General features: G+C 33.7%; 4 protein-coding genes across 7 annotated transcripts; 2 read left to right on the forward strand and 2 right to left on the reverse strand.

Moving 5' to 3' along the window:
* LOC105167733 (casparian strip membrane protein 1) lies at window positions 1–1259 on the reverse strand. The gene is made up of 3 exons (XM_011087553.2): window positions 961–1259; window positions 513–639; window positions 1–422 (listed from the first exon to the last, which is right to left on the reverse strand). The coding sequence occupies exons 1-3, from the start codon at window positions 1176–1178 to the stop codon at window positions 207–209; spliced, it is 561 nt and encodes a 186-aa protein (XP_011085855.1). The 5' UTR covers window positions 1179–1259; the 3' UTR covers window positions 1–206.
* Window positions 4282–8687, reverse strand: LOC105167734 (pentatricopeptide repeat-containing protein At5g15280). The gene is made up of 2 exons (XM_011087554.2): window positions 4864–8687; window positions 4282–4655 (listed from the first exon to the last, which is right to left on the reverse strand). Exons 1-2 carry the CDS (start codon window positions 8601–8603, stop codon window positions 4646–4648), a joined length of 3750 nt encoding a protein of 1249 aa, XP_011085856.2. The 5' UTR covers window positions 8604–8687; the 3' UTR covers window positions 4282–4645.
* LOC105167735 lies at window positions 9478–10233 on the forward strand. Its single transcript, XM_011087555.2, has one exon. It carries the CDS (start codon window positions 9478–9480, stop codon window positions 10228–10230), a length of 753 nt encoding a protein of 250 aa, XP_011085857.1. The 3' UTR covers window positions 10231–10233.
* Window positions 17656–21215, forward strand: LOC105167650 (pentatricopeptide repeat-containing protein At5g39680). 4 transcript variants are annotated; one of them, XM_020696301.1, is made up of 3 exons: window positions 17656–20427; window positions 20613–20714; window positions 20929–21215. In XM_020696301.1, exon 1 carries the CDS (start codon window positions 18262–18264, stop codon window positions 20314–20316), a length of 2055 nt encoding a protein of 684 aa, XP_020551960.1. In that variant the 5' UTR covers window positions 17656–18261; the 3' UTR covers window positions 20317–20427; window positions 20613–20714; window positions 20929–21215. The 4 variants fall into 4 exon arrangements, with proteins under 4 accessions (XP_020551960.1, XP_020551957.1, XP_020551958.1 ...); XM_020696298.1 differs by having other exon boundaries at window positions 17656–20714; XM_020696299.1 differs by having other exon boundaries at window positions 20613–21215.

Here is a 21270-nt window from a genome sequence, read left to right on the forward strand (position 1 = left end):
TCAGCATTCAAACACGTCTTTAAATTTCAATTCAGTATTCGACATGACTATACTTAATCGCACCCATTACATTACACTCGAACACATTGATAAATTCTCAAAAAAAAAAAAAAGAAAAAAAGAAAAAAGGACACGAATACAAACACAAACCAACAATCACCAAGAGATACAATCACATGCACGCGGTCTCCCTTGACAAGAGTGAATCAACGGCGGGAGAGAGTTGCAGCGGAGATCAAAATCAACAGTATCAAGACTATTATCCCTCCAAATGATCCAATCAACGATCCAGAAATTCGCTCACAGAAGGAATTGTACTGTTGGCAAATGGCAAACCAGTTGGTCCTGGTGTTGCCCTTGTGCGCCAAGTAGACGATCGCCGCCGCTGCTGAAGCCCCCGCGGTCAACAACGCCAGCATTCCCTTAATTATTTTAAGAAAAAAAGTATAGCATAATTAATAATTAAGGTTGATTAAGGAGCATTAATGTTGTAATGATTTGATGTTAATTACCGTGTCAAAGAAGATTAAGACCACTCTGCTCTTTTGTCCACCACCACTCCTTATGATGTGGAAGATGGAGAATGCTAGAGAAAGAACTAAGTACGCGCTTACAATGGAATTCGCCACCACAAAGAATCTGCACATAGCATCCCGAATTTAAGTTGTTAGGGAGAAAAATTATTATTTAATATTTAATATCTCTAACACGTCATTTCCCATATAGGAGGCAAAGCCTAACGGGTCACCGTGCATTATTCTTTAATTAATTTGTGCGGGGTACATTTTTTTTCTGAAGTATAATGTATGCAGTTATGTTATTCATATATATTGAACGGCTATCTTGTCTAAAAAGTTAAAAACGTTGGCTAGAAAGAAAATCATATAATATCTCAGCCAGCAAAACTCAGGATGACACATGCAAAAACAACGTGATTATATATTATGAAGTTGTACTTACGTGAAAGTGGGGAGATCGTTGTACTTGGCCCTGAATCGAATGAACTGAGTGAAAAAAGGGAGCGATTCGTTGGTTGTCCCCATGGCAATCGCGCTAGCTAAGGTTGCAACGATTGCGACAAGTCTGAGGATGAAGTCCAGCACAGCCACGCCACGGCTCACCCCACTTCTCTTCTGGCCTGAACCAAAATCCTTTGCACCAACCTCAACTCCACCCATCTTTCTAGACCAAAAACAGCAACCGATCGATGTTTTAATATCCTAGTATTGCAAAATGTACTGTCGTCTTAACAAAACTAATTCTTAGCTCTGAGTGTAGTGTTCAATGTATAGGGCTTGAGATGGTGAATTTATAAGTGGAGATCATCAGTGTATAATTTGCAAATTAGGTGTTCAGACATGCCAAATGTCACAACTCTGCATGTGGTTAGTACATTGTGTTATTTTACTAGCTAAAGTTGTCTAAAGTGACCATCTGCTATACTTGCTCTAAAAACATATGATGTCATATTACGTATTTCACTTTATACGTACATACGTGTTTCTTATTTTTATACACGGGGTCCGTATTTTAGGAAAAGAATTTTATTCACGAAGTTTATATATATATATATATATATATAAATATATAAGGGTTAATTCACTTAAACCCTCCTCTTGAAAATGTAAAATTATATTTTCTTACAAAAAGGTTTAAAAATATACTTACATCCCCTCAAAAAATTCTACATTTATGCTCGATTCCCTTCAATTAGGGTTTAGATTGAAAATGTTAAAGTTAACAAAAAAAAAATTAATTAAAATTTTAATTTTATTTCTCATTTAACATTCTTTTGCAATATTTTTATCCAATAGTTATGATTTTGGAGTAATATTTTGTTACAATTGCATACTTTTGACTTTATATATATATATATATATATATGTTACATTTACTCCATTATAAGTATAAAACATTATAGTGGAATGTTGAATTAAGAAAAAAATAAAAATTTACGTAATTTTTTTTTTGATAACTTTCGTCCAAACCTTAACGGAAGGGGGTTAGTTATAAATGGTGAATTTTCAAAGAGAATGCAAGTATAACTTTACTTTTTTTTGAAAAAGTACTTAATTTTGTATTTCTAAAAAAGAACTAAGTGTCCCGATATAAAATATACTATGAGACGGGGTAAATTGCAACCTACCTATCTATGTTATGGAAAATAGGCAAACAACACTCTTATGAAAAATAAAATAACAATTTGTTCTCCTATATTTTTTAAAATGTAACAATTTATTCCCTATATTTTAAAAAAATAAAGTAATTTATCTATTTTATTTTCAATATCACATAAGAATAAATTTTTATTGATCCTAAGACATGCAATACAAATTCACGATTGTCTATTGGTATGCTTCCGGCTATGTTGGGGCAGTTGAATTTCTATTTGTATGCTTCCAACTATGTTGGGGCAGTTGTCCGGAAGAGGAAAGTGGTAGGACAGCTGAAAATGTGTGGGCATGATTAGGTGTCTATTCCTTGTAAAGGTGATAAACTAAACTAAACTAAACCTCGTGTTTTGCAGTAGTTGTAATAATAAGATGCTCATCTTATCTTTCAAATACATAACCAAATGCATTTATATATATCTCAAAAAGTAATAAATGGGGCTGTGAGGTGTCGTTGTGGCTATTATTATTTGATTGCATGGCAGTTGCAATCATCATGGAACAAATTGATCTATTCGGGAAAAATGCATGCCACCCCTTGTGATATATAAAATGTGTTAAAAAAAATATCAAATTACCCTTAAATTTAATTTAAGTTTTAATTCAGGCAAATCCAATGATTATTAATAAGGATGTAAATATAATTTTATAATTAAAAATAAAAATAAAATAAAGTATCTAAAAATAGCTCGTGAATGGAATGAAATGGTGTGAGGGGCTTATTTCTTTATTAAAAACGTAAGGGAGTAATTTGCTATTTTTTCTTCACAAGAGGTAATTTACTCATTTTGCATTTAACCCTATATTATTTTGGCAAAATCATTAGTTGTGGCTATATACCAAGAATTTGAAAAATAAATTTAAATGATTTCATATTAGAAGAGAATTTGAAATTCATTAATATTTAAAAAAATATATGATTTCAAATTTAGAGTTGAAAATTTTAAAATCTTTCGAGTTTGAAATTATCCAAATAAATTCAAATAATTCGTGACATTAAATCCGTCAACTTAAATATAGTCTAAAATGATTGAATCCTATCTAATAGTTCATCATTAGAGTGTCTCTCATTTTCACGAGTCTGCTTCTTAAAAAGACAGTTTTTCACCTTTTTCCTATAGTACTAAAACTTTCCGATGGAGCAATATTTTGAAAATCAAATCAAAATTGAATCGATCAAGTTATTAGGTCACTAAATTACTGGTCGAACTTAATGAATAATATGAAAAATCAATTGACCAGAATCATATTATATATGCGTATATATATACTTGGAAAAAGTATTGGGCAAAATGCGATACAAATGTCCATGAAATATTACAAAAACAAACTAATTTCTTATACCCATTTTTTTTAATTTTAAGATCTGTCCACCAAAAAAAATTGTGAATATTTGGACAATATAGAGATTACAACATTTTACATCATACAAGTGAATATCGATACAGTAAAAGTAGGATTAGCGCACACCAGAACATGGACATTGCACATCGGATTTTCAGAGTAGCAGACACTAGCAAATTGTAACTTGGAGCAAAATAGTGCACCACCAAACACTAAAATTCGTCTATATTCTTTTATATCTAAAAATATATAAAGCAAAATTAAAACTCTCACTTACAGAATCATGTTTTTTCAAATAATATCATCAAAATAGACACTCTTTACTTATTTATGCTAGGATTTTATAATAAATATTAAAGACGAAACTCATAATTGCTTCCGCGAAATACTTTAAAAGAAAAAGCTAAATTCTATTTAGTAGAATCGGGTATTACGCTGCTGAGTGCAGCAATGCACCCTGCTGGTCGTATTTTTTTTGGATTCACCTCGATGCCTTTCTCAATCACTACTCAACACGTTGGCTTTTTACCAGCATATTATTGATGTAAACTTTTATGATATACACATTCTCCATTTGTTACGTGGCTTGTGGGCAAACACAATATTGGACAACCATTTAAGACAGAGGAGTTCACTTACCTCATTCTGGATGACATTGCCCTATTTTAGGACGGAGCTGCCTTTTCTTTTGCTTGAAATAAGGATCGAGATTAAGTTGTGCAACACTAAATTAAGAATTAGTACACACCGTCCTGCTTTTGCTACTCTGAAACAAATTACTCATTGCCCGCAGATTTATTTCTTCTTCCATTCATTATTTATCAAACGACAAACACAGACATCATTCTAAATTACAGCGAACAGAAGAAGAAAAAGAAAACCCTGCAATCTGAAAACCCAAAGAGGAAAGGAAAAACCCATCTCCAGAACTCATTTGTGTTTTACGAAAAGATAGATCCATATAAGCTGCATCGATCTTCCTCGTCTCGTCTCACAGCCTATTAACGTAATCTTCAATCCATAATTTGTTGCTGCCAATTTGAAATCCAAAACACATCAATCTGAATATAGCTTGAGTGATTATTGGATCCTAGTTGCCATGGACAGTGTGTATCTCCCGGAATGAGCGATTAAGTACAACTGGATTTGGTAGAATTTATAAGTATTTGGGTTGTATTAGTGCAACAGGAAACCAAATTATGTAGGTTACACACACAAATAAATGTACGTTCACCTCCATCAAAAGTGGAGTTTCTCCTGCTGACAATCTTTTCACAAACAAAATTAAAGATGACTTTTCGATGAATGAATTCACGAAGAACATATAGAGCTTAATCTCTTACATTACCCTGTTTTGGAGTTACTGTTCTTCTGTGCAAAGTCAAAACCAGAAAGGAGATTCGACAGGAAACTGCTGTTGCGAACGCTATCGTCTTTCTTGCTGGAATTGCTCAAGTTACTTATTAAAGACCAGTGTGTGTCAAAGTCTGGAACATAGCCCTTCTGCTGCATCACTTTCAAGAGTCCAGAAGTCTTGCCAGTGTTCATTTCAGACCGATACCTATTAATCACTGACTGAAAAGCTTCTCGGCTTGGAGTTTCACCTAACTCGATCATCGTTTTAAGTTCCGTTTCTGCTTCTTGCGCACGACCGTGTTCACATAAGCTGCGAACAAGAATGTCCCAAGTGACTGTACTTGGTTTTAGGTCTCTATTCAACATCTCAGTGTAAAAATTAAGAGCTGCATCCAACTTATGGCCCTTGCAGAAACCTTGGATAACATAATCATAGCTGGTGGACTCAGGGTGGCTTCCCTTCACCAACATGATGTTCAGAAGATCAACTGCTTTATCGAGTCTACCATGCTGATAAAACTGCTTGATTATGTAATCATACATTATTTTATCGGGAATCAGATCTTTTGATGCTATTCTGTCCAAAAATTCTACTGCTTCATGGAGATTACCATTAGAGAGAAGTGCCTCAACAATGTTGTTCTGAATGACTGAACCATGAACCCAACCTCTTAATTCCATTTCTCTACTCAAATTCAAGGCCAGACTGAGCTCCTGGTTATGGCAAAGGCATGTGATAACTTCTCGTAAACTACGGTTACTTGGCCTAAGATCTTGCCTTATCATAGTTGTCAGATAGTGAAGCGAACGTGATATGTCATTACATAACAAGAATCCTCGAATAACAAAATTGTAAGTAACTTCATCAAACTGCAGATCGCTCTTTTGGACTGCATCGACTACAGCATTCAATAACAAAGAGTCCTGCGTTGCGGAAAAGTGAAATATCAGAATATTATACAGAACAAGCTCCTGAAGATAAGTTACATGAAGCATAAGCTGTTTCAAGCTCAAAGCAAGAGGGAACTTCCCTTCTGCGCATATCAGGCGAACTATGCTGCTATAACTAGAAATAGAGATGCTTAAGCTCTTCCTTATCAGAACACCAAGAAGCTCTTTAACTTTATTCAAGTTATTCACTCCACAATAGCCTTCAAGTAAAGAGTTAAATACGTTAACATCTGGTATTAAGCCCATCATTGATAATTCCTTGAATAGACCAGCGGCTTCTTCAACCCTTCCTGACTTGCAGAACCCATTAATCAAAGCACAATGCATAGGAAGAAGGGCTGAAGGTTGATCCCTCAAGTATAGATTCTTCAACTCAACAGCTTTCTCATAGTTTTGGTTCTTGCACAGCTGAGTAATCAACCGAATGGATGCATCAAGAGGTGGAGATAAGTCCTTAGAAATCATAGTGTCAAACATTTTTAAGGCATCTGTGAACCTTTTCTCCTCACAAAACCCACTAACAAGATGACTATAAGCCATGTGATCCAATAATGTGGCTTGATTTGAAAATTCCTCCAGCAGAACATGAGCAGTACTAGTGAACCCTTGACAACAAAGCTCTCCAAGTAATGAGTGAAAAGTGTTGGATATATTATAAGGGGTGGCAAAGAGCATGGTTTCAAATAGTTCCAGTGCCTCATTCAACCATTTGTTCTGGCACAGATAACTCAGAAGGGCCTTGCCATCCTTCGCATCAGGTGACCAATTAGATTTCTGTGCCAGCTTGCAGCAGTAACGGAGGCTTCTCAAATCGCCTCTCTTGGATATGTCAAACAACAGAGCAGTGTATGTACTGTTTTCAACTCTGTAACCTCTTCGCACCATCCCATCCAAAAGGGTCCTTGCACTGAAAGTAAATCCCTTTCTGCTGTAAGCCTGAACAAGCATATTTAAAGTCTTTTGATCAAGCTGATACGTAGATTTGGCCATAATCCCCAAAAGGTGGTTAATGGTTTCGATACTGAAGGGAGCTCCGCAGAGGCAATTCAATAAGGAAGACAAGGCGGGCAAAGAAATTGCTTGGCCCCACCTTGCCATCTCATCTAACATTGTTAGACTACTTTTTATATCCAGACTATGACATTTCTCTATTATAGAGGAATTGAAGTCAGGCATCATGGCGTCATCAAGAATCTGAGCAATTTTTTTCTCATACTCTTCAAGATCTGTGTCTAAATAGAGTCCATTGCCAAGATTATCGAAAAACTCAGTTTTAGAAAATCCCTTGTCATTGTCCCTTCTAATCTTCACATCCAATGGGCTGAACCCCAAGAGCATGAATCCTTTGGTTAATGGATCTTCCGATGATGAGAGTGTTACTAGGTTATGCTCTGCCATCTGACAGACGATTGCCTTAACTTCATGAAATTGTCTAGCTTTACAAAATCCTGCTAAGAGAACTCTGAAGGTGGACAAATTCGGAGTTACTCCCATTTCGCTCATTTCCACAAGTATATCTCGAGAGTGCTTCCACATGCCCTCCTTAAACATCCCACTTAAGAGAGCATTGTAAGAGTATACATGCGGCTTGAGGCCTCTTGACAAAATGTCTGAGATGTAAAAGAAAGCATCCTTCAATTTCCCTTGGGAACAACTGGAACCAATGAAGATCCCCAAAGTTATTTCATCAGGGCAAAAACCCAATTCCTCCAATTTCTGCAAATACATGCATGCTTGCTCGACACCAAAGCTTCTGCATAATGAAAACAGAATCTTGTTCCCAACAACAATATCAGGTACAATCCTGACTTCAACAAAGAAACTTAACAAATCACTATAGTCCTTCTTGTCACAATACCCACAACTAATTGCATTAACAACTAAATTACTCGGTTGAATTCCATAATTCATGACTTTCCTAACAAGATCTCTTGCTTCCTGAACCTTTCCATCCATGCAAAGCAACCGAATAACATTCTCATGGATGCCACTCTCTTCTACAATCCCTCCCATTCCCATCTTGATTGCATCCATATAAACATAATGCATCAACTTTATTTCATTCAACTCGACCAAATACTTAAGAACAGCTCGATAACTTGACATTGATGGCACTAAAGACAACCGTCTCATTCTCCCATAAACTGAAACAGCCCGGTCTAATTCAAACTCCCCCACATATCCTTCAATCAAATTACTGAAAACTTCCTGACAATCCAACAGAACTCCTCGGCTCTCCCTTCTTGATAACAAGTACTCAACTTCCTTAAAAAACCCAACCTGCACAAGCATTGCAGCCATGATCTTACAAGACCGAGGACAATGTTCAAACTCCCCATTTTGCTCACTTGCCCACTTGAAAACTCCCCATAAAGACTCGACCTTTCTAACCTCAACCTCGTACTTCCCTCTGCAAGATTCAAAACCCAGCAACATCTCAAGAACATCTTGAGGTTTCAGCACAGAAACTCTCCAAAATCGACGTATAACCTCAGGAGATATATTAGATAGTCTCAATAAGTGATCTTTAAGTGAAAAACTGGAAAACCCCTCACCTTTATTGGTAACCCAAAGGTGTGAACACTTCGTTATCACAGTTTCAGCAATGGCGGAGAATCTAAGTGAAGATAAGTCTTCGTGGGTGTGACTTGCTTCTGAAGACGAAGGTTCTTGTGGGTTCTCAACCAAAGCTTCACTGGAAAAATAACTGATTTTGGGAATTGCGCGAACCCGTTTGTAATAAGGTTCTTTGGATCGGAGAGATGAGAAAATTCGGAGCATTCGAGTGCCAGAAACAGTTCTGCTGCTTCTCGTGTATGCTTTGGTTGGCAGTCTCTCGAACAAGAAAGAGGAAACGCCGTCGTGTTGGTCCTGTGGAGTCTAATTACTCACTATCGGGCCGTGTGGCTATGGCCCATATCTCTTAAGATCAATACTTTGTCGATGTTAAATTAGAAATCAAATTATCCGCCACAGCCCACTTTAGCCCGTGATTGCATTATTATTAATTAGTATTATAAAAAAAAATGGCTTTTAAATAATTAATGTTGATTATGAGATTTGAATTTATTTATAATTTTTTTAATTGATTATACAAATACAACTTATAATTTAAGTTCTACATCATTCTTTAAGTACACCAAGGAAGTAAAAGATTATTTAATGACATAATGGGTAATTAGGTACAGAATAATTACAGAGGGAATTAAGACTAAAAATTGTAACTTTTATCAAAATATGATATGATAGAATTTAATCTCATAAGTAATTATCCAAAAAATAAGTCAAATAGTACAAAAAATTATGAAAATACAAAAATTTGGACTGTTGAATCACAAGAAAAATGGCCTTTCTCCTTCAAGAAAAATAATTATAAATTCAGCCACAGCCATTAACTACAAAGTTCTTGAAGACACATCCAAACATGGCCTTAATCCACAGTTACAACACTGCTAGTTTCGGATTACTTAATCAAACCAAGACAGACAGCCCATAAATGTATACATAGGTTTTAACTACTGACCATTAAATTCAGTCGTAACAAATTCGTCTCCATTCAATCGTTGCAAAACCCATCACACTCTATACATTTCACCACACAAGAACACAATTTCACACACAACAACCCCATCTAACCATCGCTACAGAACTCACCATGATTCCCAAATCCGTCGCCATCATCCAAATCACAATCCTCCTCCTACTAAACAACGGATTTTTCAGTCTCCAATCCGTCGCAACCGAAATTTCATCTACTTCCCCTTCCCCTTCGCCTTCTCCATCACCTTTACCGTTTGAAGAGTACGGGCCATCTCCTCCATTCGAAGACCAGAAACTGTCGCCTCAGTTCAAGAAATTCTTGAAGCAATGCCAGAAGCGAATGACGGTAGAGTGCGCCGATCAAATCGTGGGATACATGTTCGACAACAAAACCGTTTCCAAAACCTGCTGCTCCAAGCTCGTCAACATGGGACCAGATTGCCACAAAGGACTAGTGATGAGGGGAAAAGAACTGACAAAACAAAACGCCTACGTCAAGAAAATACTCTCCAAGAGTGAGGAACTATGGAAAAAATGCGAGAAGATCGCGCCGCGTCCCAAGGACAAGAACTACCCAAAGCTTCCGCCACGGGAGTACCTGCCGGGATACGCCGAGTTCTTGAGGGAATGCGCGAAGAAGCTGACGGAGAAGTGCGGGAACGAGGTCTCCGACTCCATTTTCAAGAATCATAAGACGGTGGACAAAGGGTGTTGCTGGAGGGTTCTGCATATGGGGAGAGACTGCCATGAGGAGATGCTTAAGGATCTCATATCCTTGGGAGATATGAAGAACAAGACTCCGCGCGAGGTCAAGCTCAAGAGTGATCAAATTTGGAAGCGTTGTGAACGTATCGCACGTCATAACTAACACATATACATGCACACACACACACACACACTCCCTCTCTATATATAGATAGATATATGTTTGTTTGGAAATATGTTTGAAAAATTAGAATTTTGGAATAAAAGAATTTTAAAATAGTTTTTAGTTGAATTATTATTAGCTTTTTTCTTTTTTTCTTGGAACTATAGCGGCCGAAAAACACTCAATACATTTGCATGATTTTAAATTTACTAAATTTGTTTTAAGAATGAAAGAGAAGAAATTTTTGCATGCCAAGCATTTACCTTTTGGGACGAAATTGGCAATTTCTAGTAAGAGTTGAATCATTCATGTTTTTTTTTTTTTTTAAATGATTGTTATCAATTGTGAAATTAAATTTGGAGTAGAACCAAAGTGTTACTCCCCGATACAAAAAATAATATATTTTACCCTAATTAGTTATCTACAAGGACAAAAGTACTATGATTAATTGTTGTGTATTGTTGGAAGTCGTGTCAATACATTATGTTTGATCCACGATTTCTGTATTTTAGATCCTTTTATATGGCATATATAATATTATACTCATACACATAAAATTCATGTATATATATATATATATTTAATTTTAGAATTTTCATAAAAAAAAAATCGATCAATTATGATGCAATTGAACCCCGTCGTGCACTAGTAATTCAAGTCGTACAATCTTAATTCCTTTAGAATCATCCTTTGATTGACCTCCTGACTCCATCAATATAAAGAATTTGAATTGATGAACTTTGTTTGGTTGAATGACTTCCTACTTAAATTTTTGTTTAGGAATAATGAATGCAGTATTAAGTAATTCTTAAGCTAATAGTAAACACATAATTATGAGACTTGTAGCCTCACTATAAGAATTATAATCATGGTAAAAAGTAAAAAAATTGGTGAACAACAATTAACCACGATCGCATGATGATTATTGACTGATGTTTCGATAACTAAGGAAGGCTAAAACATTTAGTTAGCTAAAAATCATGCCAATCTTTTTGCTACAATTGAGAAACATATTGGAAAATACTAATTTGGCTATTACTGAAATCGTAATAAATATTGATCGGTTATAGTCAAAATCTCAATTTATACATTAATTTGATTGATAGTAACTGATAATATATTGATTTGATATAATTTTTAAATCGCATAATTTACAATACCACAATTGCCATGGCAAAGAAAGGAAGACCAGTGATGTGTATGTAGTACTTTTTTTAAATAATCTACGAATAATATTATTTTTTTAAAAAAAAGAAAATTATTAGGAAATAGTATGTAAACAATTGTAAAGTAAACAGCTAGTTCTGGCTGGTCCACCTCAAATTAAATCTGGAGGGTGATGGTTCGTATTTTCTATTTCAAATTCTATTATATTTGATGTTTTATTTATAATAAGATTTGAAACAAAAAATATTGAGCCCGTCTTTGCTTAATGCAGGTAAATACTAAAAAAAAAAATATTTTTTTTTGGAAAAAAGAATGCAGTGAATTAAATTGGGTTAAATAATATTCCCAAGAGAAATTAAGTGCTCACCATGACCAACATGGGGATACAAGAAATACTCCACACTGATATCATTAGGGTTTGAGCAAATTACATGCTCCAGATTCCGGAATAGTCATGTGTATATGTAAATATATATATATATATATATGTACTTGCTTATCCATCTGCAAAGTAAATCAAGTCAAATGAGTAAAAATAGGGACAAAAATTAGAAGAATGTTCAGCGTAAAAATACCATATATCGCAATACCTGATGATTGATCACCTGTTATCAAAACATAAATATCGCAACAAATTATTAAGTACATTCATCAGCAATCTAGCATGAGATAAATCAGGTATAGATATAGCCAAAAATAACTTGCCGATTCAAAAATATTACACAAACTTATTTATGTGTATGTATAAGTTGTATGTATGATGACCGGCAAGTCATCCTTGGCTGTACCTCGTAACCTAATTGCCTCATGCAAGACTCGAGATGAAATAGACAAATCTTCCAGTCCAATGTGACAAGAATCTTGAACCAATGGAAAGAGGGGCCATTTGTCCGAAACAGACATCAAATGATTTGAACACAGAAATGAAGTAATTTCCCTAAAGGAGAAACTAACACAACATGTCCCTGTTGGTTTGGGGCAAGCTAGCTAGCAAGAAACCGGCAATAATATTAATGAGGAGAGGGAAGGGAGAAAGGGCGATTGGGTGGCTGATGAAGAGTTAGAGAATGGGAATGAATCTAATTGGAACAAATGGGTTTGAAGCAACTGCTAAATGTTTGTGTTCTTTAATAGAAAAATGAATTGTTGTCATGAAATGGAAACCCTTTTCAATAAATGCAGCTGACCCTTCTACAGAAGGGTAGTTCTTGATGAGTTTATCAATATCCGGGTATTACCCCTTGGAGCAACTTAAAGAGTAGGTGATTTTTGACTGATTTCATATTCCTCTTTCTTTTTTTAAATTATTTTTTTACTTTTGTCACAGTCACAAGGTCAGTCGAAATCACGTATTTTTTATATTTTTATGTCCTATAGGATAGAGTGATCAACACATTTATTTATCTGCTTTACGAGATTTTCAAGATGATTCTAAAATTGAAAAAATTCGAAATGTTTAGTACTCTTCTTTACGAGATTTTTATATTGGTCCCAAATTTGAAGAAAACTAGTCATAGTTAATCCTTTGAAATCCCATAAAATATAGGAATTAATGTGTCGAGTTTTCTCTGTTTTAAAATTATTTTAAAAATTTCTTTAAAGTAGAGGATTGAAAAGTATGAAGTTCCTATTTTATGGGACTAAAAGTATAAATTTCACCTCTTACAAGGGTACTTAAAAAATTACCTATGAATGCAATTCTTATAATAACAAATGCGACGGAACATATAATTTTTTGACAGTAAGTAATCCGTCCTTGCTACCTAAACTAACTTGGGTTGGGTCAAAGACATAGCAGAACAAGGATGCCTCATTCAAGAAAGATTGGGCTTGCGTCTTGCATGATGATTAGAATTTTTAACTGATCAAGCCAACGTATCATAAAAACTAAGATTTAATCATTTGTGAGTCAACATACAGAACGTATATTTAAACGTACCAAAAATACTTAAACAATAATTCAAACTCGTAATATAAATACGATATCATTCGACTTTAATTATTAGGCCACGACGACAGATGATTTTAAGTGAATTGATATGGTGGGATCAAATGTGAACAACTTTAAAAATTCTGGAGAAAAGCAATTAAGGCACTGGTTGGGTTCAGTTTTGCTTTCGTGTAGTTGGTGGGTTGAAGGACATTGAGTTAGGTGAGGCAATTAAATATTTGGTTCTTGTGGCTAAGGACCTTTGTCCATGACCCTGGCCCATTTGGATATCGGGGCACCAACCTATCCCAAAATGGATCGTGTAGATATATTGAATTTGATTCAACCTGAGGTAGTACTTGTGAAAGTTTCGAAAAAACACTTTCACATTTTTAATATTCTATAATTTTTTATATTTTATTTGCTATATTATATGATATTATTCATGTGTCGTAGAAAAATAAAAATCAAATTGCTACGATTAATCAATAAAAAAATATTTTTTTGAGAATCATGCGAGTTTATTTATTGTGTATATATGAATGAACAAGTATATTATTTAATCAAAATATTATTGAATTAAAAATTCAATTTTTCTATTAGTGTTTAATTTATTAATAATAAATGACAAATATTTGTATAAAAAATTACCAAATATACTAATTGAAATAAAATTTATTTTTTTTGAAAAAATTAATTATTATTAACAAAAGGCTAGTGTAAATATTAAGTAAAAATAGTATTTTTTTTAAACACATGGTTAAACTTGTGTTAGAAGTGTTTGTCGTCTGTACATAATTTGATTTAGTTTTTATTTGCTTTTATTTTATGTGAGTTATTGAGTTTTCATATTTATTATTATTTTTAATTATATTAATATATTGAATGAATCAATATAATTTATTATTATTTATTATTATATTAATGTATTAATTAAATCGATATATTATTTAAAAAAAAAAAAACAGACAGGGAGAGGACGACTGTACCCCATTAGATACAGGATTATATCACACCAGATCCATTGACCCTACCCGTACCAATTGGATTCAATGACAGCAATCATGTGATATGACCCAACAAAGTACTGCTCTACTGCTTCTAATTTATTTCTATTCATCTCCGAATCTTTCACTCTCACTTTCACCTTTTTTCCCCCTTTTTTATATTTCAGTTGCCTAAAACTCATTTAATTGGTCAACCAAATTTATTTTTTCGATACCTGGACTATTAGTATTCATTTTTTTTAATTAGATTTAAATACATAAATATTTATCATTTTTTTTTATAAAATTATAAGTGTATTCCCTTTAAAAGCTGTCTACATAACGTACTTTATGGGGTGGTTGTGTAAACTTTTGTCGCTGAATGAATGTATATTTATAATTACAGTTATAATTTTTTGAGAGTGTAATTGTAATTTTGAAAAAAATATAAAGTATTTGTGTTTTTTAGATTTAATTTCAATGGACGTCAATATAATTTACCCTAATATTAATATCTAGGATAATTACAACTTGCTCTTTTGAGATTTATTATAATTAGAAATATCTTTTTGTTGTCTAAAATATCATAAATACTCCTCCTAAAATTACAAATACCCCCTATAATGAGCGGTCACAAAAAGTATCTGTTAAAATATTTGTAATTTTAAAAATTATTTATAATTTTTTAAATAAAGATTAAATATTTAAATTAAAACAAATTAAAAAAAAAAAAACCATCGTATTTACCCTAGCATCTAATAGTAACCAAAAGTACATAAAGTGAACCACTTTATTTGCGGTGGCAAATACACTACTAACACTTGAAACAAAATAGGTGGCATGTAAATATTGCAAATTTAGAAAAAATGTTTTGATTATTTCAAAAGGCTAAGAAATATGAATAATAATTAGGATGATCAAAAAAAAAAAAAAATAGATTATGTTGCATTATAAAATATTGTGATTTAAAAATTATGGCGAACCAATATTATCTATTACAATAAAAAAAGTTGATATAAAAATTTAAATTTTGATCACTGTTAATTAACTTTCGCCATGGTTTTATCTATAATCAAAACGTTTGTCACGGATAGTTGTAGCTACAATAAAAAAAATTGATATAAAAATTTAAATTTTGATCACTGTTAATTAACTTTCGCCATGGTTTTATCTATAATCAAAACGTTTGTCACGGATAGTTGTAGCTAATATTTCGGTCTCACTTACAAAAATAAAAATTAATAATCGTTGCGTGTTTATGATTAATTAGTATTTACTATAATTTTTATTTTTACTATAATAATTAATCATAATTAAAAATAATATTTCTTCTAGCGACACCCGCTGATGTTTGCCTAATATAAATATATTTTTATTAGATTAAAAATGACACTGAACGCATGTGTGATTTGTTCCATCATACATGCCACTTCATTTAGTAGGGTTCCAATAAAATTTTGATATTCCAAAACTAGTGTGTATTTATAATTAAATCAAATTTCATATGTTCTATTTTATATAAATAGAACACTCTATATGATACTTTTAGGGATAATTACACTTTTTTTTTTTTTGAAATTTGGCGTAATTACACATAGATCCTCTATGGTTTGAAAAATTACATCTAGCACCTCTGATGTTTGCTTCCGTCTAATAAATAAATTCCTCTATTAGTCAAAATTCATTAAGTTTGTTGATATTAACAAAAAAATTGAATGAAAATTGATATTTATCATCGATTGGCTTATTACTGACTTATTGTAAGTCAAATAACTTTTTTACTAAACTACTCTTATAACGGTAAAATATATCTCCTCACATGCATTAAAGCGAGAAACTTATGAAGGTAATTTGATCATAAAAAGATCTATTTGCTTTGCAATATGTTAATAATAAGTAAATTGGAGATAAATATAGATTTTTTCCTATTTTTTTTGTTAATATCTGAAATTCGGTAAATTTTGTCCAAAGAAGGAACTTATTTATTAGATAGAAACAAACTTATGGGTCCTAAATGTAATTTTTTAAACCACAAGGGATCTATGTGTAATTACACCAAATTTCAAGAAAAGAGAGTGTAATTATCCCTATTTTTCATTGTCGTACCAGCAACTAAAAATTGAAAAGAACATATTTGAGAGTGTTTGCAAGAGTTTTAGAAAAATACTTTTTAACTTTTAACTTCAAAAATACACTTTTTAAGTAGGGATAATTACAACTCCTTCCCCTGAGGTTTGGTGTAATTACATCTAGACCTCATTTAGTTTGGAAAATTACATTTAGAACTCCTGAAGTTTATTTTTGTCTAGCAAATAAGTCCCTATGTTAGTCAAAATTCACCAAATTGATATTAACCAAAAAGCTGAGTAAAATTTGATGTTTACACTCGATTAACTTATTACTAACTTATTGCAGGTCAAATATTTTTTTTTAATTAAACTACCCTTATAACGATGAAGATATACCTCATCTCATACATTAATGCGCTGAAAAAAGAATGTAATTTGAGCATAAAAATATTTATTTGACTTGTAATAAATTAATAATAAGCCAGTCGGAGATAAACATAGATTTTTTCTATTTTTTTTTGTTAATATCAACAAATTAGGTGAATTTTGACGAAGGAATTTATAAGTTAAGACGGAAGCAAACTTCAGGAGTGCTAGATATAATTTCTCAAACTATAGGGGCTCTACGAGTAATTGTACCAAACTTCAGGAGAGGGGAGTGTAATTATCCCTTTTAAGTATTTGAGATGCTACTTTTAGCTTTTGAAACTGTTGAGAAAGACATTTTTAGGTCAAAAGCTAGAAGCACCTTGAGGGTGTTTCTAGTAGCTTTGATTTTTTTATTTTGTAAATAATAGATTTTTTTTTTATAATTTTTCTCTCCTTGTAATAATTTTAATTCAACTTTATTATTTTTACTTTATTTAAAAGTATTACATATCTAAAATTGATATTAAAATTTTCAAATACTTTGAATAATTTGACAATAATCAAATTTACACTTTCATATATTTAATATTTTAAATTTTTTTATATTAGTCCTATACCATAAAAAATTATAAATTTAATGATTATGATTAATTAATAAAATAATATTTTTTGTAATTACGCAAGTTTAATTATTGTGTATGAATGAATAATTATATTACTTAGTAGGAATGTTATTAAATTTAATATCTAATTTTTCTATTAAAATTTTTAAAAGTTAAATACAAAATATGCTAATCAAAATAAAAAAAATTAACTTTCGCGAAAATATAATTATTATTCACAAACAATAAGCGCAAGTATAAGAAAAAGTAGTATATATTTAACACATAAAGATAAAATATTTTTTTTAATTCATTAAATTTATTTTCCAAAGCTACCAATTTGACTTTAGCTTATCTTTAATATTTTTTACAAACACCATCATCCCTTTTAATTTCTAATACACCTTTTAGCTATTTTTACAAAAACCACTCCAGATATAGAACACAGAGATTTTCCCGAACAATCCTTTTCCATAAGCTTCAGCTAAGCTTCAACAGTTGCTCCTTTTCCAATTTTGTGCTCATAATAAATGTAGGGGGTGTAGGTGAATACCATAGTTCCCAAATTATATCAGCCTAATAGCCCAATTATAAAAGTTTCTACCGAAAGTATTGTTCTTCTACACACTGGAGGAGGATTGATTTCCTTTTCCTTCATTCAGTGTCTTTCGGTGCTCCATTTGTCCTGTTTATATGAAATTCTGAAATACCCAAGTAAAAAGAATCTAATTATCAGAAAGAACGCTTAAAATGATGTGTAGAAACAGCTGGGAGTGCATTGGAGATTTCTTTGATGATTTTGAGGTTGGAGGTTTTGGTCTTGGATGACTTGGGCTTTCCAATCCCGCTTCTGTTCTTTACAGGATGAGTCTGAATTTGAATTTTTCATTTGAAAAGAAGACGGGGTCATGTTAAGTCCAATGGACGTAAGAAAGCTCTTAAAAGCATCATCTGGTGCGAAAAATCTCAAATTTGGTAAGAGCATTCATGCCCATCTCGTTGTCTCCAATCAAATTTCTCGAGACCGCGTGATCGAGAGGAATTCCTTGATAAATGCTTACTCGAAGTGCGGTGACATAGCGAGTGCTCGCCTACTGTTCGATAGAATGTGGAAGAAGAACGTTGTTTCGTGGGGTAGTATAATGGCTGGGTATTTGCAGCATGGGTGTGCTTCAGAGGTTATAGAGCTGTGTAGGTACATGGTTAAAGTGGATAAATTATGCCCGAATAAATATGTATTAGCAACTGTTCTTGCATCCTGCTCGAATTGTGGGTTGCTGGATCAAGGTCAACAATGTCATGGGTATGCGTTAAAATCTGGATTGATCTTTCATCAGTATGTGAAGAATGCACTTGTAAACATGTACTCGATGCTCTCTGATGTGAAGGAGGCTGTGCGGGTTATGAATTCCACCTCAAGATCAGATATTTGTACCTATAATTCTGTGTTGAAGGGACTCTTGGATCATGGGGATTCCAGAGAAGCATCATACGTTTTGCGGAGTATGGTGGTTGAATGTGAATCTGATGAGTGGGACAGTATAACTTGTGTTAATGTGTTTGGAGTCTGTGGAAGTCTTAAGGATTTAGATTTGGGAAGACAAGTTCACAGCAGAATACTGAAGACTGGTGTGGACTGTGATTTGTTTGTAGGTAGTGCCACTGTGGATATGTATGGAAAATGTGGTGAAATCTCATCTATGAGAAGAGTTTTTGATGTGTTGCATACTAAAAATGAGGTTACTTGGACAGCGGTATTGACTGCTTATTTACACAACGAATGCTTTGAAGAAGCACTCAAACTATTTCTAGAAATGGACCTTCAAAATGTTGTACCAAATGAATACACATTTGCAGTGGTTTTGAACTCATGTGCTGGTATCTCGGCGCTTGGATATGGCAATTCATTACACGCACGTGCTGAGAAGATGGGAATGAAGGATCACACTGTTGTTGGTAATGCTCTGATCCATATGGCTACAAGGTGTGGCCTCATTGATGATGCAAATACTGTGTTCAGGAATATGTTACATCGAGATGTCATATCGTGGAACTTAATGATAACTGGTTACTCGTATCATGGGCTTGGCGAGGAAGCCCTGGATGTGTTTCAACAGATGTTAATAGCGAAACACCGACCAAGTTATGTAACCTTCGTCGGCGTGCTCTCAGCCTGTGGCTTCTTGGGACGTGTAGATGAAGGTTTCTACTATCTGAATCATATGATGAGGGAGTTTGACATTGAACCTGGATTAGAGCACTACACCTGTATTGTTGGGCTTCTGGCTAGGGCAGGAAGGCTAGACGAGGCAGAGAATTTCATGAGATCAATCCCAATCAAATGGGATATTGTTGCCTGGAGAACTTTGCTTAATGCTTGTCATGTCCATCAGAACTATGGTTTAGGAAAGACAGTTGCAGATACTGTGCTGCATATGGACCCCAGTGATGTGGGAACTTGTATACTGATGTCAAATATGCATGCCAAAGCAAAGAGATGGGATAAAGTTGTGGCGGTTCGAAAGTTGATGAGAGTAAAGAACATAAAGAAAGAGCCTGGATTGAGCTGGACAGAGATAAGGAATGAGACACATGTCTTTGTTTCAGATGACACTAAACATGTCGAGTCTGTACGAATTCGTGAGAAAGTGAAGAAATTGTTGGTAGAAATTAAACCTCTGGGTTATGTTCCTGATATTGTTTCCGAGTTGCATGATGTGGAAGAGGAACAGAAAGAAGATCACATCAGTTATCACAGCGAGAAGTTGGCTATAGCATATGCTATTATGAAAACACCTCCAGAGGCACCAATTCATGTGATTAAGAACCTAAGAATATGTGATGATTGCCACTCTGCTGCTAAATTTATCTCAAAGCTCACAAAGAGAACAATAGTTGTAAGAGATGTTAATCGGTTTCATCATTTCAGAGATGGTTACTGTTCATGTGCTGACTACTGGTAAAATATAGTCTTAACTTCTCTTGATATGACGGAAGAGTAAGGGAGAAGGCCTGCTACATTGTATAGGCCACTTAATACTAACCACTGAGCAATTTCACTTGAAGAGGCCTTTGTAAGTTGTTCAGGAGCACCTTTTGCGTTGACAATTAATGCAAATTCCCCGACAACACCTCATCCCCCACCCCCTTTTCAGAACCCAAACCCGTCTCAATGAAAATTAGAAAATGGTATTCCTTATTATTTATTTTGTTTCTGGTTGAAGTAAGAACTTATTACTTTGATTGTGCTGATTCCCAGTAGCTGCTTCTTCATCATCTCCAAAGCCGCATAGTGCTCCATTTGTTTCGACACTAGACAAAAGAATGCAGTTGGTTATAGAGTTCCCAATCAGAATGGCAGGTAAGCAACAAACAAAGATCTTGAGCTTTTCCTGAAGTAGGATTGGTTTGCATGAGGGTGAGTTGTCAGAAAGAAGTTCAAATATCTTCTTGCAATTTCTTTTGATCCCAGCGGACTTTCTCCCTGATCTGATTATTTTCATTTTAAGCGTCATGTGCTGCTGGAACAAAGAATTATTTTTCCTCTCTTTCATTTATCTTTTATTGTGGTTCAGAGGAAACATGGACTTACGCTCTCTTGGAGGAAAAATTATAGCGTTCACACTTCTGCCTGGAAATATCAGAGGATGCTCCTGAGTTGCTAACGTCGTTTTGAAGCGGAGAAAAGCTGTCGAACTCCTGGATTTTCATATCCTAGAAACACTTGTTTTGATGTGCTCTCCACAGCATTTGCAGCATCATCCTCAGAGCAAGACGTAACCAGACTGTAACTTAATTGGCACATTGAGCAACATCACACGGTGAGTTGAAATCCTTGAGATTACAAGATAATGCAATCGAATCAATCTTGAAAAAACAGAAAGTATCTGGTCTTTGGTGAGGACTGATAATCATGG

The sequence above is a fragment of the Sesamum indicum genome, linkage group LG8, assembly GCF_000512975.1.
Source record: "Sesamum indicum cultivar Zhongzhi No. 13 linkage group LG8, S_indicum_v1.0, whole genome shotgun sequence".
In the NCBI taxonomy this organism is placed as follows: Eukaryota; Viridiplantae; Streptophyta; class Magnoliopsida; order Lamiales; family Pedaliaceae; genus Sesamum; species Sesamum indicum.

Excerpts from the sequence above, each read along its gene's own strand:
- LOC105167733 (XM_011087553.2), bottom strand. The coding sequence starts at position 1,178 with ATGGGTGGAGTTGAGGTTGGTGCAAAGGATTTTGGTTCAGGCCAGAAG. Across the intron at positions 640-960 it reads AACGATCTCCCCACTTTCAC|ATTCTTTGTGGTGGCGAATT; the intron begins GTAAGTACAACT and ends TGCTATGTGCAG. Across the intron at positions 423-512 it reads TCTTAATCTTCTTTGACACG|GGAATGCTGGCGTTGTTGAC; the intron begins GTAATTAACATC and ends AAAATAATTAAG.
- LOC105167734 (XM_011087554.2), bottom strand. The coding sequence starts at position 8,603 with ATGCTCCGAATTTTCTCATCTCTCCGATCCAAAGAACCTTATTACAAA.
- LOC105167735 (XM_011087555.2), top strand. The coding sequence starts at position 9,478 with ATGATTCCCAAATCCGTCGCCATCATCCAAATCACAATCCTCCTCCTA.
- LOC105167650 (XM_020696298.1), top strand. The coding sequence starts at position 18,262 with ATGTTAAGTCCAATGGACGTAAGAAAGCTCTTAAAAGCATCATCTGGT.